This window comes from Engystomops pustulosus, chromosome 4, assembly GCF_040894005.1.
Source record: "Engystomops pustulosus chromosome 4, aEngPut4.maternal, whole genome shotgun sequence".
Lineage (NCBI taxonomy): Eukaryota > Metazoa > Chordata > Amphibia > Anura > Leptodactylidae > Engystomops > Engystomops pustulosus.
In genome coordinates this window covers 203,653,636-203,676,385 of record NC_092414.1, presented here as the reverse complement: position 1 = coordinate 203,676,385, position 22,750 = coordinate 203,653,636, and the positions used below count along the sequence as shown (strand labels likewise).

Below are 22,750 nucleotides of genomic sequence, written 5' to 3'. Positions count from 1 at the left end.
TGGAGAAGTGCTGGATGTGGCTGTAGCATCTGATGGAGAAGTGCTGGATGTGTCTGTAGCATCTGATGGAGAAGTGCTGGATGTGGCTGTAGCATCTGATGGAGAAGTGCTGGAGGTGTCTGTAGCATCTGATGGAGAAGTGCTGGATGTGGCTGTAGCGTCTGATGGAGAAGTGCTGGATGTGGCTGTAGCATCTGATGGAGAAGTGCTGGATGTGGCTGTAGCATCTGATGGAGAAGTGCTGGATGTGGCTGTAGCATCTGATGGAGAAGGGCTGGATGTGTCTGTAGCATCTGATGGAGAAGTGCTGGATGTGTCTGTAGCATCTGATGGAGAAGTGCTGGATGTGCCTGTAGCATCTGATAGAGATCTGATGGAGAAGTGCTGGATGTGCCTGTAGCATCTGATGGAGAAGTGCTGGATGTGTCTGTAGCATCTGATGGAGAAGTGCTGGAGGTGTCTGTAGCATCTGATGGAGAAGTGCTGGATGTGTCTGTAGCATCTGATGGAGAAGTGCTGGATGTGGCTGTAGCATCTGATGGAGAAGTGCTGGATGTGGCTGTAGCATCTGATGGAGAAGTGCTGGATGTGTCTGTAGCATCTGATGGAGAAGTGCTGGATGTGGCTGTAGCGTCTGATGGAGAAGTGCTGGATGTGGCTGTAGCATCTGATGGAGAAGTGCTGGATGTGGCTGTAGCATCGGATGGAGAAGTGCTGGATGTGGCTGTAGCATCTGATGGAGAAGTGCTGGATGTGTCTGTAGCATCTGATGGAGAAGTGCTGGATGTGTCTGTAGCATCTGATGGAGAAGTGCTGGATGTGTCTGTAGCATCTGATAGAGATCTGATGGAGATGTGCTGGATGTGCCTGTAGCATCTGATAGAGATCTGATGGAGAAGTGCTGGATGTGCCTGTAGCATCTGATAGAGATCTGATGGAGAAGTGTTGGATGTGTCTGTAGCATCTGATGGAGAAGTGCTGGATGTGTCTGTAGCATCTGATGGAGAAGTGCTGGATGTGTCTGTAGCATCTGATGGAGAAGTGCTGGATGTGTCTGTAGCATCTGATGGAGAAGTGCTGGATGTGCCTGTAGCATCTGATGGAGAAGTGCTGGATGTGTCTGTAGCATCTGATGGAGATGTGCTGGATGTGCCTGTGGCATCTGATGGAGAAGTGCTGGATGTGCCTGTAACACCTGATGGAGAAGTGCTGGATGTGTCTGTAGCATCTGATGGAGATGTGCTGGATGTGCCTGTGGCATCTGATGGAGAAGTGCTGGATGTGCCTGTAACACCTGATGGAGAAGTGCTGGATGTGTCTGTAGCATCTGATGGAGATGTGCTGGATGTGCCTGTGGCATCTGATGGAGAAGTGCTGGATGTGCCTGTAACACCTGATGGAGAAGTGCTGGATGTGGCTGTAGCATCTGATGGAGAAGTGCTGGATGTGGCTGTAGCATCTGATGGAGAAGTGCTGGATGTGGCTGTAGCATCTGATGGAGAAGTGCTGGATGTGCCTGTAGCATCTGATGGAGAAGTGCTGGATGTGCCTGTAGCATCTGATGGAGAAGTGCTGGATGTGTCTGTAGCATCTGATGGAGATGTGCTGGATGTGTCTGTAGCATCTGATGGAGAAGTGATGGATGTGTCTGTAGCATCTGATGGAGAAGTGCTGGATGTGTCTGTAGCATCTGAAGGAGAAGTGCTGGATGTGCCTGTAGCATCTGATGGAGAAGTGCTGGATGTGTCTGTAGCATCTGATGGAGAAGTGCTGGAGGAGTGTAGTATAGTGTATGATGGCTTGTTGTTGGATGTAGCAGTGCTGAGCTGGTGCAGGATAGTGTACGGTGGCTGGGGTTTGGATGTAGCAGAGCTGATTGAGTATGCCGTATACTGCACATCCTTCCAGGAATAATTGGGTACTGCGGAGCTGTTAGGGGGGGGGTTGTACTTTCACATCATCAGTAGTTCTTCTGGTGTCCTTACATTTGTTAGATGCCATATAGATGAGTTAGTGTGGTATAGGTTGGCTGCGGTGGGGCCGGACCCGGTTGGCTGCGGTGGGGCCGGGTTCGGTTGGCTGCGGTGGGGCCGGACCCGGTTGGCTGCGGTGGGGCCGGACCCGGTTGGCTGCGGTGGGGCCGGACCCGGTTGGCTGCGGAGGGGCCGGCCTGGTTGGCTGTGGCGCGGTGGGACCCGGTCGGCTGCGGAGCGGTGGGGCCCGGTTGGCTGCGGTGTACTGTGGCCTGTGGATAGGTTTGGGGCCTGTTACTCCACGTTGCGGCCTGTTATTCTTGGTACGTTTCTTGTGTCACTTTTTTTCTTTCACTTTTACTTCTGTTTATTGTTTTGTGTTGCTTGTACTTTCAGTCTATCTATTTTGCTGATGTTTTGTCTGTGCCCCCGACCCTTCCCCTCTCTGCTGCTCGGTCCTCCTCACCCCTCCATCACCTCTTTATCTGCCGGGGGTCCGCACCCTTCCCAACTCTTTCTCTGGTGGTCCCTTCTGCTCCTCCTCCACACCCGTGCTTTCTCCCCTCACCCCTTCATCTCTGCCTGGGACGGTGCCCCTGACCCATCTCCCCTCTTCATCGCCCGGTCCAGGGGTCCTCATCCATCCCTCCCTCTATGCTGAGTCACCGAGGAGAATCACTAGAATCTGGTGGTCCACTCTTGGACTTGGTCCTTGTCCCCACCATGGCATTTGGATGTCCGTAGGTGACAATCCCGTTACTACCTCTTGCAGTAGGGGGGAGGTTCTTGCACTGGTTCCCCGCAGAGTCACCTCCTTAATAATAATAATAATTTGGCACCTGGAGATGTCAGTGTTTACAGAAGGACAAGTTCCTTCTCTCTCCTCCTGTCTCGGGTACACGTAGCAGAAGCCACAAGCTCTTGTCTTGTTCCTTGTGACTCTGGTGAAGGTCACGGCTCGTGTGAGAGAATGGACTCTCTGAGAAGCTTGTGGCGGAGATTTGGTGAGTCCAAACTGATGGAACAAATAAGGTGCGGGCGAGGAAGGTCACACCTGGAGAGGCTCCAATGTTCTCTGTAAGTTGGGTGAGGTCCTCAAGTCTTCTGGTTATTACTACTACCTTATCTTCTCATAGTCCAGGATGTCCTAGTCACCTGCTCATTGTGCACCTCCTTGTGGTCATAGTCCTCCTACTGTCTCTGTGACTAGGAGGTGCGGGGAAGGAGATCCCTGTGTCTTCTGGATATCACCCCCACCAAGGACATTGTAGTCTCTTTCACACCGCGATGATCTTGAGCTTCCTCTGTGTGGTCTTTCTCTGGCCATATGTGGTCCTCGATGTTTGCATGATATCGTCTTTGTATTCAGCAGATGACTCTGTTACATATGGTCCTCATGGTTTCTGCATCCATGGCTTCTCCTCACGCATGAGATCATAATCCAGGAACTTCCTTTTGTGTTGTCTTCCCGAAATCATAATCCAGGAGCTTCCTCTTGTGTCTCTTCTCCTGTCCCATATGTTGGACGGTCTTGTGGTCTTGGTCCTTCTACCTTTACAATTAGATATTGTATAAAAAGTAAACGCTTGTAGTCCTAATGGTTTCTAGATATGCTCCTGATAAGATCCTAATCCAGGAGCTTCCTCTTGTGTCGTCCTCCCGAAATCCTAATCCAGGAACTTCCTTGTGTTGCCTTCCCGAAATCCTAATCCAGGAACTTCCTTGTGTTGCCTTCCCGAAATCATAATCCAGGAGCTTCCTCTTGTGTTATCTTCCAAGATAACAGTCCAAGATCTTCCTCTTGTGTCTCTTCCCCTGTCCCATATGTTGGACGGTGTTGTGGTCTTGGTCCTTCTACTTTCTGTACAATATCTAATTGTGGAGCTGAACCATACGGGCTTGTAGTCCCAATGGTTTCTAGATATGATCATAATCCAGGATCTTCCTCTTGTGTCTTCTTCTCCTGTTGGACGCTGTTCTGACCTTGGTCCCCCTTAATATATTTGAGGTCTTCTAGATATTACTGTCTCCTTGTCTTATACTTCCCAAGTAGATCAAAATCCAGGAGCTTCCTCCCATGTCCTCTACTGTTGTCCTCAGGTGGTCAGTGTTGTGATCCTGTTCCTTCTCCATTCTTTGATTACTGGGGCAAAAACATTTTAGGTATAAATAAATACCTTTCCTTCATCTCAAAAGTAATCCAGAGCCCTGCTCTTGTGTCTCCTAACCTTTTGGTCCTGGTCCTTCTAATTTCTAGACGTGTAATGTTTACAGTAGTTTTCTCTGCAGATTATTGCTCCATTATTCTTATTGTCTTCTTCTTCTCATGGACATCATGACCTCTTGCCTCTTCCTTAACCCTTAGTTCTTGGGTAATTGTGGAACCATTTGGAGAACCATCAGAGAGATATCTGATAAGAGATGAGATTAGCAAGACATGGTCCCTTCCTTCCGGGGGACTTCTCTGGTATTGCAGTCTAGTCCTCCTCACGTGGATGTGGTTGAGTTGTGGTGGTAGATGTGATGTATATACCAACACTACTGTGACCCTTAGACCTGGGCTACATCATGGCATGCGCCGTACACCCGTAATACCATCAGATCAGTTGTGTGGGTGTTATATCATGCAATATTTGGCTGTTTGGCAGGTTTTGTGGTCCCATCTTTGTGGCTGCCTGACCACCAGGGCTCTTAATGATCCTATTCCTGTTGTATTCACACCTTTTGTGTATGTTAGTAGTAGAAGCAGGGCTCTAAAAACAGTTTTACATCCATAAAGTGTACTGGAAGTTGTGTCCTAACACTGCTGTGCCCTGTGCTCTTTGCTTTGAACTTCTTCAAAGCCCCTCCCCTTTTCTCTGAGTGTCTTTTTTGGTATCCAATCAGTAGCCTGCTTCAGATCTTAATCAGAGCAGAGGTGAGAAGATCTTTCAAAGAGCACAGAGCACAGCAGTGTAAGGACACTCCCCCAATGCAATCCTGTATAGTAGTATTAACATAAAGAATCTTTCTAAATTTTGATACATTGTTGTCACAGTACATAAGCCTGGGGTGGCTGATAACAGGGACAATAGAGAAGATTCAGCTTTTCATATTTCCACAGAACTGTGAATCATCCTCCGTCTCTGGATGATCTGGTAAGAAATAATTCTCGCGTCCTGGATTGTCTGCAGCGGCTATTGTGACATTGTGTAGTTACGGGGATTTCCTAATACTGAAGGTCTCAGGGTTATGTAACGTAGACAGCGAGCGGATCCTGTGCCAGGGTATACGTACAGAGTGTCTGACACATTGTGACGACTCCCCTGCTCTGCCCTCTAGGGATGGCTTTGTGTCAGTGCACGGTTAGAAACAGCGACTCTGACATGGAGGGCTGCACCTTCACCGGAGCCGGGCTCAGGGTGTTCATGTACTGGAGCAACGGGAAGGAGCACTACGTCAGCTTCACGCAGAGCGTCGCCACCGCCGAGGAGATCTGCATCCACGTGGCACAGAGGCTCGGTGAGGAACTGCAACACTGTGCTGGAAGTCCAGCTGTGAGGTAGCAATGATGTATAGTTATATGTGATCTCTATCCTGCAGGTATCACACCGCTCTGCTATACGTTATTTGCCCTATTTGATGCACAAGCAAAGTACTGGTACCCCCCAAATCATGAATTTAGGATCACAAAAGATATGAAACTGCTCCTGCACTTTAGGATGAGGCAAGTAATGTCATTCCCTTATGTCACTTACCTCATATATCCTCTCCTATATCTCCTCCTATTACTCCTTATATCCTCCCATATATCCTCCTATTACTCCATATATCCTCCTTATATCTCCTCCTATTACTCCATATATCCTCCTATATCTCCTCCTATTACTCCATATATCCTCCTATATCTCCTCCTATTACTCCATATATCCTCCCTATATCTCCTCCTATTACTCCATATATCCTTCCCTATATCTCCTCCTATTACTCCATATATCCTCCTTATATCTCCTCCTATTACTCCATATATCCTCCCCTATATCTCCTCCTATTACTCCATATATCCTCCTATATCTCCTCCTATTACCCCATATATCCTCCCTATATCTCCTCCTATTACTCCATATATCCTCCTATATCTCCTCCTATTACTCCATATATCCTCCATATATCTCCTCCTATTACTCCATAAATCCTCCCTATATCTCCTCCTATTACTCCATATATCCCCCCTATATCTCCTCCTATTACTCCATATATCCTCCCTATATCTCCTCCTATTACTCCATATATCCTCCCCTATATCTCCTCCTATTACTCCATATATCCTCCTATATCTCCTCCTATTACTCCATATATCCTCCCTATATCTCCTCCTATTACTCCATATATCCCCCCTATATCTCCTCCTACTACTCCATATATCCTCCTTATATCTCCTCCTATTAGTCCATATATCCTCCTATATCTCCTTCTATTACTCCATATATCCTCCCTATATCTCCTCCTATTACTCCATATATCCTCCCTATATCTCCTCCTATTACTCCATATATCCTCCCCTATATCTCCTCCTATTACTCCATATATCCTCCTATATCTCCTCCTATTACTCCATATATCCTCCTATATCTCCTCCTATTACTCCATATATCCTCTCTATATCTCCTCCTATTACTCCATATATCCTCCTATATCTCCTTCTATTACTCCATATATCCTCCTATATCTCCTCCTATTACTCCATATATCCTTCCTATATCTCCTCCTATTACTCCATATATCCTCCCCTATATCTCCTCCTACTACTCCATATATCCTCCCTATATCTCCTCCTATTACTCCATATATCCTCCCTATATCTCCTCCTATTACTCCATATATCCCCCTATATCTCCTCCTACTACTCCATATATCCTCCCTATATCTCCTCCTATTACTCCATATATCCTCCCTATATCTCCTCCTATTACTCCATATATCCCCCTATATCTCCTCCTATTACTCCATATATCCTCCTATACCTCCTTCTATTACTCCATATATCCTCCTATATCTCCTCCTATTAGTCCATATATCCTCCTATATCTCCTTCTATTACTCCATATATCCTCCTATATCTCCTCCTATTACTCCATATATCCTTCCTATATATCCTCCTATTACTCCATATATCCTCCCTATATCTCCTCCTATTACTCCATATATCCTCCCCTATATCTCCTCCTATTACTCCATATATCCTCCCCATATCTCCTCCTATTACTCCATATATCCTCCCTATATCTCCTCCTATTACTCCATTTATCCTCTCCTATATCTCCTCCTATTACTCCATATATCCTCCCTATATCTCCTCCTATTACTCCATATATTCTCCCTATATCTCCTCCTATTACTCCATTTATCCTCTCCTATATCTCCTCCTATTACTCCATATATCCTCCTTATATCTCCTCCTATTACTCCATATATCCTCCCTATATCTCCTCCTATTACTCCATTTATCCTCTCCTATATCTCCTCCTATTACTCCATATATCTCCCTATATCTCCTCCTATTACTCCATATATCCTCCCTATATCTCCTCCTATTACTCCATATATCCTCCTATATCTCCTCCTATTACTCCATATATCCTCCCTATATCTCCTCCTATTACTCCATATATCCTCCCTATATCTCCTCCTATTTCTCCATATATCCTCCTATATCTCCTCCTATTACTCCATATATCCTCCCTATATCTCCTCCTATTACTCCATATATCCTCCTATATCTCCTCCTATTACTCCATATATCCTCCCTATATCTCCTCCTATTACTCCATATATCCTCCCTATATCTCCTCCTATTACTCCATATATCCTCCTCTATATCTCCTCCTATTACTCCATATATCCTCCCTATATCTCCTCCTATTACTCCATATATCCTCCCTATATCTCCTCCTATTACTCCATATATCCTCCCTATGTCTCCTTCTATTACTCCATATATCCTCCCTATATCTCCTCCTATTACTCCATATATCCTCCCTATGTCTCCTTCTATTACTCCATATATCCTCCCTATATCTCCTCCTATTACTCCATATATCCTACTATATCTCCTCCTATTACTCCATATATCCTCCTATATCTCCTCCTATTACTCCATATATCCTCCTATATCTCCTCCTATTACTCCATATATCCTCCCTATATCTCCTCCTATTACTCCATATATCCTCCTATATCTCCTCCTATTACTCCATATATCCTCCTATATCTCCTCCTATTACTCCATATATCCTCCCTATATCTCCTCCTATTACTCCATATATCCTCCCTATATCTCCTCCTATTACTCCATATATCATCCCTATATCGCCTCCTATTACTCCATATATCCTCCCTATATCTCCTCCTATTACTCCATATATCCTCCCTATATCTCCTCCTATTACTCCATATATCCTCCTATATCTCCTCCTATTACTCCATATATCCTCCCTATATCTCCTCCTATTACTCCATATATCCTCTCCTATATCTCCTCCTATTACTCCATATATCCTCCCTATATCTCCTCCTATTACTCCATATATCCTCCTATATCTCCTCCTATTACTCCATATATCCTCCCTATATCTCCTCCTATTACTCCATATCTCCTCCTATATCTCCTCCTATTACTCCATATATCCTCCCCTATATCTCCTCCTATTACTCCATATATCCTCCCTATATCTCCTCCTATTACTCCATATATCCTCTCCTATATCTCCTCCTATTACTCCATATATCCTCCCTATATCTCCTCCTATTACTCCATATATCCTCTCCTATATCTCCTCCTATTACTCCATATATCCTCCCTATATCTCCTCCTATTACTCCATATATCCTCTCCTATATCTCCTCCTATTACTCCATATATCCTCCCTATATCTCCTCCTATTACTCCATATATCCTCTCCTATATCTCCTCCTATTACTCCATATATCCTCTCCTATATCTCCTCCTATTACATGATGTGGTATCCTATTATTCTGTGTTTTCAGATATTATTTCAGGAACTGGCATGGGATGAATGAGAAGGAACCTGTTGTTTGTCGTAACGTTCCTAAGACTGGTGACAGTGAGGACCGGAGTCGGGTCGATCAGTCTAGCGCCATCTTGGACTTGGCGTCCTTTGAGTACCTGTTTGAGCAGGTAACGTGCTAGAGATGGATGATTGTGATGGCCTCCTTCATGTATGGTTGTGTGATTGGTCCTCCATCCTAGATGTGATCCCTTATATACAGGGAGGCCTCATATCGATGTATTTCTCACAGGGCAAGTTTGACTTTGTGAATGATGTGGTGTCCCTGAAGGACTTCCATAGTGAGCAGGACGTCCACAAGTTTAAGAACGAGAGCCTGGGCATGGCCGTCCTTCATCTGTCACACATCGCCATCAAGAAGAAGGTGTCTCTGGAGGAGGTGGCCAAACAGATCAGGTCAGTGTAGTGCTGCCCCCTAGACTCCATGTCCCCTGGACCATACCATTCCATCAGAGGGGCCATCGTCATGATTATCTCATTATCATCCCCCGCTGTGGTTTTCCTTAGTCAGTGATTGTGGTTTATTATCTCTGTTTTGTTTTTATTACAAAGAAGTCATTATCTTATGTCTCGCTGTTTTTTTGGTCTCATCCTCTGATTCATAAGAAATATGCAAATCTGTTTTCTGATTAATTTGGTGATGAATGAGAACCTTGTGCTTGGTATTATTTAAAGGGAACCTGCACTCCAGTCCATGAAAATTGGTGAAATCATACATTTTGTGTATGTTTGTAGCAGCAGGACTGTGAAATATGGATTTATATTTCAGGATTGTACTGGGGAGTATCCTCACACTGCTGCTCTCTGTGCAGGCTGTATTGGGTATTGTCCCTGGAGAGATGTGTAACCATACAGTTTGTGTATGTTGTCTGTAGCAGCAAGTGTTTTCCAAGTGTACTAGGGGCGTGCCTCACACTTCTGTGCTCTGTGCTCTCTGCAGACATTTGTTGTATATTGTCCCTAGAGATCTGTGTAATGACGCTTTATGTGTAGCAGCAGGAGGAATGTGAAATAGATTTTAATATTCAGGTTTGTAGCCTCTCCAAGTGCTCTGATGGCCTGTCCTCACACTGCTGTGCACTGAGCTGCTCCACACCCCTTCCTCTATTCTTTAAATTACTGTGATAATCCTTCCAACAGCTTTTAATCATGGCGTAGGGGACAGACTGTGGAGAAAGCTAAGCGCACAGCAGTGTGAGGAACTTGTTTTTTTTTTTTTGTTTTTTTTTTTCAAATCAATGTTTTTGATTTTTATAACTGTACAAAAAAACCTACACAAAATAGCTGCACTGCAGTAAAAACCTAAAAATATCACACGTGACTCTTGAGTATAAGCTACATCATGTGCACCGAGGAGGCCACACATGGGAGACCGGGAAACTCCGAATTCTGTGGGGAGAAATCATTACAGTACAGACCTTATGGGTATAAAAGTAATAACTACAACAACAACAACAACAATGTAATAGGGGGCATGGGAGACGCCTCATCATGACTGAGCTCTCAATACAGTCCAATTCTCTCTGCGATCGGACTGCCGAACAGAAGGAGAAAGATGGCCGCTGCTTCCGTGGAAGAACTAAGGATCTCGTCATAGGGATCAGTCCTATCAGCACATGGGGGAGAAGTCATTAGTGTTATGATATTACATACAGCAATGCCTCCCATTTCAATCGGTGTAGCTACATTATTGGATTATTAATCCATTTCCACAGTCCTGCTGCTACTAATGATACACATAAAGGTGTCATAACACATCTCTCCATGGATTGTACCTAACACTGACTGCATGGTGGACCTTGCTGACAGGTTCCCTGACCAGCAGTATAGGTGATCAGTAGATTTATGACTTTTTGGAGCCCATTACTCCATAGCTCATCAAGCCCCACTATCTATTTGTTGGAACAGATGTTACATTCTCGTGATTGATGATGCTTGTAGACGCCAGATTCCACTGATCACCAGGTGACCCCGTTCTTTAGATGGACCTCACTGATGATCTTTTTGCTGTTTTCCGCAGCTTTAAGGAATGTATCCCCAAATCCTTCTGCCGGCAGATGCAGCAGAATAACTATCTTACAAAGTTCCGGATGAGGAGCGTCTTCAAGAGGTTTGTCCGTCACTTCCACCTGCACACGGTAAGCGCCGGGAAGCTGAGCGAGGAGGACGTCATGTACAAGTACCTGTCCACCCTGGAGAACCTGGCGCCCAGATTTGGCTGCGAGATGTTTAGGACTCTGAGCCTGGAGCTTCCTACCGAAGGGGAGAAACTTCCGTTTTACATCAACGGGGGCTACGTAGACCCCAGCGAGTCTGGGGGCAGGGAGGTGACTACCACACACGAGGTCCTGGTCAGTGGGATGGACGGGATCCAGTGGAGGCAGAAGAAGGAAGAGGTGAGGACGGTTATGATGCATCTCTGGAGGACTAGTCCTGTCCTGAATAGTAAGGCTACATTCACACTGCCGTTGCCCGCCCGTACCGTAGCGGGCAACGGCAGTGCACAGGGAGAGGAGGAGGATGTGAGCGCAGCTCACCCCCGCCCCTCTCCATAGGAAGTAATGGCGCACGTGTGCAGCACTGTACCGCTCCCGTAGGGAGCTGTGCGCCCATTGCCGCCTGTGGAGGATGTATATCGGCCGTATATATGTCAGCCGTATATACGTCCTCCATACGGTAGTGTGAATGTAGCCTAATACTTCATTTCGGGGGGCGCTGCTGGCAAATTAAACGATTACCTTGATGTAGTTATGATTTATGTATCTATGAACTTTATCATTCAGCAATCCACAGAAAGCAGCCATCACAGACATTACTTCAGTAAGAGAAGCCGTAACAAGGCACAGAAAGCGGGAAAACCGGCGCCGGAGACGGTTGAGCCCAAGTGGGAGCAGTTCTGTGACTTCCAGGACATCACCCACATCGTGGTCAGCAAGAGCCGAGTCAGCGTCAATTGTCAGGACAATCGCTGCCTGGTGGGTGACGCTCCCCAAAGGACATGGGGATTACGTGGCCTGTTTTGTGGCCTTTCTTCAGCTCCCACCAGATCTTTTTGGTAACCAATGTTTTTCCTCTTCTGTGTGGTGTCCTCTGCAGGAGATTGTTCTGCCTTCCTATGAAGAGGCATTGTCGTTTGTCTCACTGGTAGACGGATACTTCCGCCTCACCACCGACTCCAACCACTACCTGTGCCATGAAGTGGCCCCTCCACGCCTGGTGATGAGTATATCCAATGGGATTCACGGCCCCTTACAGTAGGTGTCCACAGAGTGCGTAGTCGTATAGCATGGGGGAGGGGGGATGAGTAAAGCTTTCACATGAGGGGATGGAGGTGTCTTCTTCTTGCAAGCATGCTAGAAATTCATCCTTCAGATAAAACCAGTGCTCTCCAGTAGTGAACACTTAACCCTAATGGGACATAAGGAGGAGCCGCCAAATGTTCTTGTGACCCCCAACCTCTGCTTCACATCCCGTCAGTGAGGTCACAAACCCCAAAGAGATGCTCCTGGAGCCGTGTGGACCACGAGTCCTCCATATAAAGGGTTGAGATTAATAAATAAGACTGTATTGGCATGGATAAGGTTAAACACCCTTACAATGTTCTGTAATGCCCCCTGCTAACCCCTGCTTACTCGCTGTACCTCTCTGTGATGTTGTAGGGAGCAGTATGTCATCCAGAGGCTAAAACGGGAGGAACCGGAGGACGGCGTGTACATTGTCCGGTGGAGCGCCTATAACTTTAATCGGCTCATTCTGACAGTGAAAGGAGGCAATCAGGTGAGTCGGTGGTGGCCCCCGCCACGTCTGTGTGGCCTGTTCATGGCTGATTAACCGGCGACCTATTCTGTAGGTCCATTGGTTTAAAGGGGTTTTTCTCAGGAACCAAGTTATGGAGCTGACGGAGATTGGCGAGCGCTGCGCTCAGCAATATCCCTTGACTCCATAGAGATGAATGGACATGCACGGCTGCCTGCCCCGCTCATCTTCGGGAGCGACTAGGGGTCGGACCTCAGGCCCCATCAAACCCACCCCCGTTCTTATGATCTGTGAGGGTCTCATCATTGAGACCCCCACCAATCAGCAAGTTATGCCCTATCCTGTGGGTAAGTAGGGCCTTACTTGTTTTGTGGGAAAACCCCTTTAAGTCTTCCTGGTGGTCTAGGGCAGTGATGGAAGTGTGAATCTATGCTAATTTAGGTCAGTAATAGCGACTACATGGATTTATGATGATCTAGGGTAGTGACAGTTAGTTAACACAAAACAATTAGGATCACCCTGGAATAGCGGGGTTGAAGGAAGTGAGGTGGATATTAAAAACTATTAATTTTAAAAATACCCAGTTGAAGGGTTAATGCAGGTCTCCAGCTGATTACCCATACCTCCGCACTTCACCATTGTCCTGTCACTGAACATAGAGGTATATGTAGGGAAGAGATGCAGAGAACTGTGCAGCAGTAACTGTGGCTGCGCAGTTCTCTCTGGTATAATGATGAAATACATATTTGTAAGTTGTTGTTTTTTATTTTACCTTATAGTTTTGTCTTAAAGGAAACCGACCATTAAGGAATAAGAAGTAGATCTGACGGTAGATCCCTCCTGCCACTACCCTAATCTATAATTTAATAATCCTTGAACCTAAATTGTTACAAAACTTTATTTTAGTAATATGTAAATTAACTGCAGAGGCTACGGGGGCGTGGTTTAGCCTTAGCTTCTAGCCGTGGTTTAGCCAGTAGCCTCTGCAGTTAATTTACATATTCCTAAAATAAAGTTTTTAAACAAGTTAGGTTAGGCTCAAGGATTATTAAATTACATATTAGGGCAGGGGCAGAAGGAGGAATCTACCATGACATCTACTTCTGATAGTAGATTCCTCATGGTAGGTTTCCTTTTAAATGTTCGTTGTTGTCTTTCTCAGAATAAAGGCTTCAGCTATAGACAGTTACGGATAGAGAAAGTGGACAATTTGTACACACTGGAGCAATGGGATCGCGGCTTTCCCTGCGTCAAGGAGTTAACAGACAGCCTGCGGGGCTGCACGCTGAAATCCGGCCAGGAGGTCTTCCATGTGAAGCAATGTGTCCTGCCAAAATCTGGAGGTGAGAGCACTGAACTGATACTTGATTGACATAGCAGTGTAGTCTAGAGCAAACTAGGAAATAGGCAAACATATATAGTCGGTTTTAGTTGAGATTCTAGCAGCTGCCAGAAGGTGAAACGAGACTGATTCTGTATATAGTAGTTTTCTGCAGCTACTAGAGGGGGAAGGAGACTGATTTTTTTTTTTTTTTATGTGACTTTAAGAACGCTGTGAATCACGACAGATTTACTGATAAAATGATTTGCAGTAATAATCCATCTAAGACATCTAATAATCTAGACTGATGGTAAACCAGTTTGTTAATTCAGCACTTATTCCCAGCATTGCAAATTAATCTGAAAGGGAAAGGCAACTCTCCTTGTCCGATGCCTCTTTTCAGAATGTCATGTGACCAGGGTGATGTCGTCGGAGGTCCTTTACCCAGTTTGCAATGTTTACAACGCCTGCCCCATGTGTGTATCTGATCACATGAAGTTACAGCAGCCTCCATGTAATTCTAATCCTCAATGGAACTTGCTGTGATTTCATGTGATCAGATACATACACGGGGTAAAAGTTGCAAATGTAACAGGACCTTGGATGACAGCACCCTGCTCACATGACATGAATTGCTCAATGATGTAACAGAGATCTCTTGGTGTTTCACACTGCAGCTTGTCCTCCCAGTGAGACCTGTCAATCAGGGCTTTGGAGGCAGGGCAATGCAGTGCACACTGCATACGCAGGACTCCATTAATGTCATTGGATTTATCTCCAATACAAGTTTACAAACTGATTTTTTTTTTTTTTATGTTGCAGCCATGGAAAGGAACCATTCAGGGATAAGAGCGATTCTTTTTAGTCCTAGTTTTTAATGAAGTATTTATTTTGGATGGATTCATTGGCATGGCAGGTTCCCCTGAAAGCCTAACACTCATTATCAAATAAAGACTCCCTTTAAATGATGTCTCCATAGGATTCCCTTGTACACAATCTACAATAATTGTTCATACATCATCAGAAATCACTAAATGTATCTGTGTTTTTTTGTTTTTTTTTACCCCCCAGAAATTTCCAACTTAACCATCTGTCGGAAAGGAAAGAACAGTAAGGAGAATGCATTTTCTCAGAGTCTAAACCTGAGTCAGCTGAGCTTCCACCAGATCCGCAAAAATGAAATCACACAGGTCTGTACTTAAAGGGGAAGTCCATAATTGAACAGTAAATAATATTTTCATGGTTTCCAGTGTGAATTCTCACCTAGCTGTCTCTGCGTCTTCCTGTGGTGGACTAGGGTTCGCTGCAGCCTCTCCTGGGCTTCACACCTGAAATCTAGTACAGGCGATCCCCTACTTAAGGACATCTGACTTACAGATAACCCCTAGTTAAAGACGGACCCCTCTGCCCCCAGTGGCCACTGGTGAAGCTCTCTGGATGTTACTATAGTCCCAGGCTGCAATGATCAGCTGTGAGGTGTCTGTAATGAAGCTTTATTGATAATCCTTGGTCCCATTACAGCAAAAAAATTTGGGGGAAAAAAAAAAAAAAATTGTCTAGAACTACAATTATAAAATATACAGTTTTGACTTACATACAAATTCAACTTAAGACCAAACCTCCGGACCCTATCTTGTACGTAACCCGGGGACTGCCTGTATGTAGGTTTCTTCATTACTCACAATAACTTCTATGCTTTACATTTGTTTGCAGAAGTCCCATCTGGGTCAGGGGACCCGCACCAATATTTATGAAGGGGTCCTGAGAGTGAGCTGTGGCGCAGAACACGATGTGGACTATGACTATCGCGAACTAAACAATAATTCTCGCGATCTACGGGTCATCCTGAAAGTGCTGGATCCTGGCCACCAAGACATAGCCCTGGTAAGTCATGTGTGTAGTGTCCTTCTCCTTGAAGCTGTTTCCGGTGTGTAATTGAGGCAAAATTTTATTTGAAATTTTTATTATTTTATATGATTATTTTATATTTCACCACACATCATTAATCTCCAGCTTTATTGCTGCTTACTGTTCTTATTCTTCTCACATCTCAGGCTTTCTTCGAGACTGCGAGTCTGATGAGTCGCACTACAGACATGTACCCACTTCTCTGTTTTGTGTCTCATAAGATATCATGGTGGAGGAGTTTGTTGAACATGGACCATTGGACGTCTGCTTACGTAAGGATAAATCACTGATCACCCCCGGATGGAAGTTTACCGTGGCCAGACAGCTTGCCAGTGCCCTGAGTTATCTGGTAAGTATGTACACAGTGACTGCACCAGCAGCAGAATAGTGAGTGCAGCTCTGCAGTATAATACAGGATGTAACTCAGGATCAGTACAGGATAAGTAATGTCATGTATGTACACAGTGACTGCACCACCAGCAGCAGAATAGTGAGTGCAGCTCTGGAGTATAATACAGGATGTAACTCAGGATCAGTACAGGATAAGTAATGTCATGTATGTACACAGTGACTGCACCAGCAGCAGAATAGTGAGTGCAGCTCTGGGGTATAATACAGGATGTAACTCAGGATCAGTACAGGATAAGTAATGTCATGTATGTACACAGTGACTGCACCAGCAGAAGAATAGTGAGTGCAGCTCTGGGGTATAATACAGGATGTAACTCAGGATCAGTACAGGATAAGTAATGTCATGTATGTACACAGTGACTGCACCACCAGCAGAAGAATAGTGAGTGCAGCTCTGGGGTATAATACAGGATGTAACTCAGGATCAGTACAGGATAAGTAATGTCATGTATGTACACAGTGACTGCACCAGCAGCAGAATAGTGAGTGCAGCTCTGGGGTATAATACAGGATGTAACTCAGGATCAGTACAGGATAAGTAATGTCATGTATGTACACAGTGACTGCACCAGCAGAAGAATAGTGAGTGCAGCTCTGGGGTATAATACAGGATGTAACTCAGGATCAGTACAGGATAAGTAATGTCATGTATGTACACAGTGACTGCACCAGCAGCAGAATAGTGAGTGCAGCTCTGGGGTATAATACAGGATGTAACTCAGGATCAGTACAGGATAAGTAATGTCATGTATGTACACAGTGACTGCACCAGCAGCAGAATAGTGAGTGCAGCTCTGGAGTATAATACAGGATGTAACTCAGGATCAGTACAGGATAAGTAATGTCATGTATGTATACAGTGACTGCACCAGCAGCAGAATAGTGAGTGCAGCTCTGGAGTATAATACAGGATGTAACTCAGGATCAGTACAGGATAAGTAATGTCATGTATGTACACAGTGACTGCACCAGCAGCAGAATAGTGAGTGCAGCTCTGGAGTGTAATATGGGATGTAACTCAGGATCAGTACAGGATAAGTAATGTCATGTATGTACACAGTGACTGCACCAGCAGAATAGTGAGTGCAGCTCTGGAGTATAATACAGGATGTAACTCAGGATCAGTACAGGACAAGTAATGCCATGTATGTACACAGTGACTGCACCAGCAGCAGAATAGTGAGTGCAGCTCTGGAGTATAATACAGGATGTTACTCGGGATCAGTACAGGATCAGTAATGTCATATATGCATTGATTGTGTTTTTGCAGGAAGATAAGCGTTTGGTGCATGGAAATGTCTGTGCAAAGAATATTCTTTTAGCCAGGAAGGGTCTGGAGGATGGATCTTCGCCCTTTATCAAGCTGAGTGACCCAGGAGTGACGTTCACAGTGCTCTCCCGAGAAGGTACTGCATTATGTATTGACCTCAAAATGTAGATAACTTTATATAAGCCCCACATACTGATGTCATGTTCTTCCTGCAGAACGGGTGGACAGGATCCCCTGGATCGCACCTGAGTGTGTCCGCAACGTCTCGTCGCTCAGCACGGCTGCCGATAAATGGAGTTTTGGGACAACCTTGCTGGAAATCTGTTTTAACGGGGAAGTTCCCTTAAAGGAGAGAACGGCTTCTGAGGTAATGGGAAAACACTATGAGCTGTGTGCATCCTCCATCATTGTAGAACAATATTGTAGTTCAGCTCCCTCTAGTGGTGGCTGCAAGCAGCACAATGATTATCAATCTATTGAAGTCAATTGGCACAATGGATTTTATAAGTAAAAATGAATGTTTAGTGTTCGTTGTATTGAGTTGTGTTAATCTTGTGTTTATCCTCCTTTTACAGAAAGAAAGATTTTACGAAAAGGAGCTGGGCCTCCCTGAGCCGTCCTTCAAGGAGCTGGCTGACCTCATTAATCTATGTCATAATTACAACCCCTCGGGGAGACCTTCATTCCGGACCATCCTGCGAGACCTGACCCAGCTCCAGCCTCACGGTGAGCAGGACCTGATGTGATGTGTGTAGTCATGAAGATGAGGCCTCCTGCGCCCTTCCTTCTGTTACCTCTCGTGTTCTTCCCAATCACAGATCTGTCTGACATTGGCTCCATCAGCTCTGATTACTCCATCACAGACCCAACCATATTCCAGAAGCGATACTTGAAGAAGATCCGCGAGCTGGGAGAGGTATTTTTTAGACTTGTTGTGTCATGCAAAATCTTTTTGCCGGTTTCTACATTGGGAAGTGACGGAGGACATGAGTGGAGCGGCCTAGCCTATCCATGGCCACTGTTCCTTTGAAATGGGACTCTCACGCGTGTTTTATGACCATTTCAGCGTCTAGTCTTGCACCGATCACCTATCTCTGTACTAAGAATACTCCCTACGTAATGTTTCTCATAGGCGTCTCTTTTCCATATGTCCTACTTCGGTAGGTAGATGAATGACCCGGCGGGAGGTCAGGGTTCAGAATCTTATTGTGTATCAGGGATAAATTCCTGCGTAAATCCCTTGTGGTCCGGGAAGTTACAAAATAAAAAATTTGCACCATGTTCCATTATTGCGTCCTCATAAACCTCTGTCCGTGGTAACGGCCAGACCAGGAGTAGTAAGGATCCTGTGACCGAAGCTGCGAAACTTTGATTTTTCACTTCTGGTCTTGCACATTTGGTGCCCATATGACATGAGATGTGGGATTTCTCACTGGAAAGTGTGTAAAGTGAAGCCTCCGTGTCTTTTACCTCGTGTCTTTTACCTCATCATTTACCTCATCATTTTACCTCATGTCATCATTTTACCTCATGTCATCATTTTACCTCATGTCATCATTTTACCTCATGTCATCATTTTACCTCATGTCTTTTACCTCATCAGCCAGAGATTCCTGTCCATAAAATGGCGGCAGATGGAAGGTCATGTGATCTCTGTCCTTCTGTCTGTAAGAAATCAGCCTGCCAGGACCTTAATGTTATATTCATGAATACTTATCATACTACTCATGGACAGTTGGAGATCACATGACCCTCCATAAGCGGCCATTTTGTGGACAGGAATGTCTGGCGGATGAAGTAAAAGACATGAGGCTTCACTTTACATGAAGAAATGCTATCCTGCCCTTAAAAATATGAGGTAAAGTGGCCAACATCTTTAAAAAAAACTAAACAAAAAAATACCTCCTTCTCTCCCTAGGGACACTTTGGGAAGGTGAGCTTATATTGCTATGACCCCAACAATGACGGCACAGGGGAGATGGTGGCGGTGAAGTCGCTGAAGTCGGGCTGCAGTCAGCAGCTGGAGACCAGCTGGAAAGCGGAGATCCGGATCCTGAAGACCCTGTACCATGAGAATATTGTGAAGTATAAGGGCTGCTGCAGCGATCAAGGTCAGGCCCCGATCCTGTGAGTCGTCGTCCTCCCTCTCGGCCTCTCCCGTATTCATCCCCCTATTGTCTTCCTCCGCAGGAGATAAGATCGTCCAGCTCATCATGGAGTATGTCCCTCTGGGAAGCCTGCGGGATTATCTTCCCAAACACAACATGAGCCTGCCGCGGGTATTACTGTTTGCACAGCAGATCTGTGAGGTGAGGCGGCTGCCATCGCCAGGCCCGGGGGAGGTGGCAGTGATGGCTGGTGTATAATAATAATGTGTGTATTTATAGGGCATGGCGTACCTCCACTCCCAGCATTACATCCACCGAGACCTCGCTGCCCGCAATGTGCTGGTGGAGAACGAGAACGTGGTGAAGATCGGGGACTTTGGCCTTGCTAAGGCCGTGCCTGAGGGCCACGAGTACTACAGAGTACGGGAGGACGGGGACAGCCCGGTGTTCTGGTAAGAGCCCCTTATCCCCATGTTTTACTTGCTTGATGATCATAAAGTTTGGAGCTAGAATTAAATTGTATTTTGTTTTGCCCTTAGGTACGCCACAGAGTGTCTTAAGGAATGCAAGTTCTTCTATGCCTCCGACGTCTGGTCGTTTGGGGTGACCCTGTACGAACTTTTGACTAATTGTGACACCTATCAAAGCCCCCCGACTGTACGTATATAATTTTATTTCATGTTGGATGTCCTTTTTTTTTTTTTTTAAGGAGCTATTCTGTGGGATATGTCCTATATTAATCATACACACAGCTCTGTTACCTTCATTCATTCACTCACACAGCTCTATTACCTTCATTCACTCACACAGCTCTGTTACATTCATTCATTCACTCACACAGCTGTTACATTCATTCATTCATTCACTCACACAGCTCTGTTACATTCATTCATTCACTCACACAGCTCTGTTACATTCATTCATTCACTCACACAGCTGTTACATTCATTCATTCACACACACAGCTCTGTTACATTCATTCACTCTCACTCACACAGCTCTGTTACATTCATTCACTCTCACTCACACAGCTCTGTTACATTCACTTTGACTCTTTAGTTCCAAAAAGTGCATCTTCATTTGAAAAATATGCTCTTCTTTGTCTACATGCACCCGCCAGCCACGGTGACATTGCATCTAGCGCTGCTTTCCATATCCATACTCAAACTTTGTTCCTCTCCCCCTAGAAATTCATTGAGATGATTGGAGTCACCCAGGGACAGATGACGGTGGTGCGGCTAATCGATCTGCTGGATCGGGGTCAGAGGCTTCCTTGTCCAAAAGATTGTCCTATGGAGGTAAGCAGCGAGGGGTGTAGTTAAGATCTCTGTTTTCTGTCAGGGAATGGGGACATGTATCTTTATACCGGCCCTCCTCATGTACTGCTCACTCTGTGATGTGTATGTTCCCCTGTCCCTGATTTGTATCTTCTCTCCATAGATATACAAGGTGATGAAGAACTGCTGGGAAACTGAAGCCAGTTTCCGACCATCATTTACAACCTTAATCCCCATCCTGAAAGCCTTCTACACCACGTACAAGGCGCAGGCACCATCCGTGTTCAGTGTCTGCTAATATCATGGTGAGAGGCCCCGAGACCCTGCTCTGTATGAGATCAATGTACGCAACCACATATCCGAAAGAGTTTCTGTATTCTCGGAGAGAGATAATACACACAGTGATGTCACAGTACAGGGATAATACACACAGTGATGTCACAGTACAGGGATAATACACACAGTGATGTCACAGTACAGGGATAATACACTCAGTGATGTCACAGTACAGGGATAATACACACAGTGATGTCACAGTACAGGGATAATACACATAGTGATATCACAGTACAGGGATAATACACACAGTGATGTCACAGTACAGGGATAATACACACAGTGATGTCACAGTACAGGGATAATACACACAGTGATGTCACAGTACAGTGATAATACACACAGTGATGTCACAGTACAGAGATAATACACACAGTGATGTCACAGTACAGTGATAATACACACAGTGATGTCACAGTACAGTGATAATACACACAGTGATGTCACAGTGTAATAACTGCTTCATTGCATTTCTTGTATTACTCTCTATTTTTAGGTAAAGCTTTGACTCTGTGGAGCATGGATTGACCGCACCAGCAGCAGCCACATGACCTGCAACTTGTTCCCGTACCAGTTTCGGCAGTGCCACCTACCGCCACGTGGGATGATCTGTGATCAGGCGGTGGATGGTCTTTAAGTCACTGGAGCAGTTGTTGACCACTTCAGGGGAGAAGCTGCTCTGTACAATCCCTCTAATAATGGACGTGATGATGGGCTGCAGCCCCCCGGGGGACAGACTGAGCTGCCTCTAGCCCCCCCCCCCCCGTGTTATAGCTGTGAAGTTCTGGGAATCTCATGAAGTGCTGTATGACCCTCAGGCCGGAGTATCCCTGTGTTGCATGTTATATGTAAGACGCAAAATGTTAAAGCTAGTGCAATATTGAAGTGTTTTCTGGATCTGTGTGCCGCTCTCAGCCTGCTGGCAGGGCATGCTTGGACTAGTAGTTCTTCAGTAGCTGGAGCACCTCAGGATGCCTAATCTTGCCTATCCTTTCCATAAGAAGCCTTAAGATCTGTGAACTATGTGTCTAGTGTTTCTCTGTGCCTGCTTGCCACCGGGGAGGACCTCCAGATGTGGCACCCTTATTCTGTATAATCATGAACTTACCTTCTTAAGTTTTGCTTAGTAGGGGCTATCGACCCCTGTTCAGATGTGAAATATTAAACTGCTCAAGTGGAACCTGGTGGTCTTCATTTTGGGGATGAAGGTGGTCTGGGTGTTGATTTTGTGTTCTTTTAGTATAATACACAGCATAAAGGAAAGACATAACTTCATAAAACTAGGGCTATCTGTGGCCACCACTAGGGGGAGCTCAGTGTGTG

General features: G+C 45.3%; 2 protein-coding genes across 4 annotated transcripts in view; one reads left to right on the top strand and one right to left on the bottom strand.

Moving 5' to 3' along the window:
• PDE4A (phosphodiesterase 4A) overlaps window positions 1-22,750 on the bottom strand; it is an 873,456-nt gene that overhangs the window by 457,028 nt on the left and 393,678 nt on the right. The window lies entirely within an intron of this gene.
• Window positions 2,859-22,622, top strand: LOC140128096 (non-receptor tyrosine-protein kinase TYK2-like). The gene is given in 25 exon segments (XM_072149484.1): window positions 2,859-2,977; window positions 5,295-5,474; window positions 5,556-5,679; window positions 9,000-9,150; window positions 9,273-9,436; window positions 11,061-11,436; window positions 11,824-12,015; window positions 12,137-12,294; window positions 12,700-12,817; window positions 13,959-14,139; window positions 15,189-15,307; window positions 15,831-16,001; window positions 16,172-16,241; window positions 16,244-16,374; window positions 17,707-17,842; window positions 17,922-18,073; window positions 18,282-18,432; window positions 18,525-18,622; window positions 19,625-19,817; window positions 19,897-20,015; window positions 20,094-20,266; window positions 20,354-20,471; window positions 21,002-21,112; window positions 21,255-21,396; window positions 21,924-22,622. Coding segments are annotated over 24 exon segments (3,555 nt in total). The 5' UTR covers window positions 2,859-2,943; the 3' UTR covers window positions 21,390-21,396; window positions 21,924-22,622.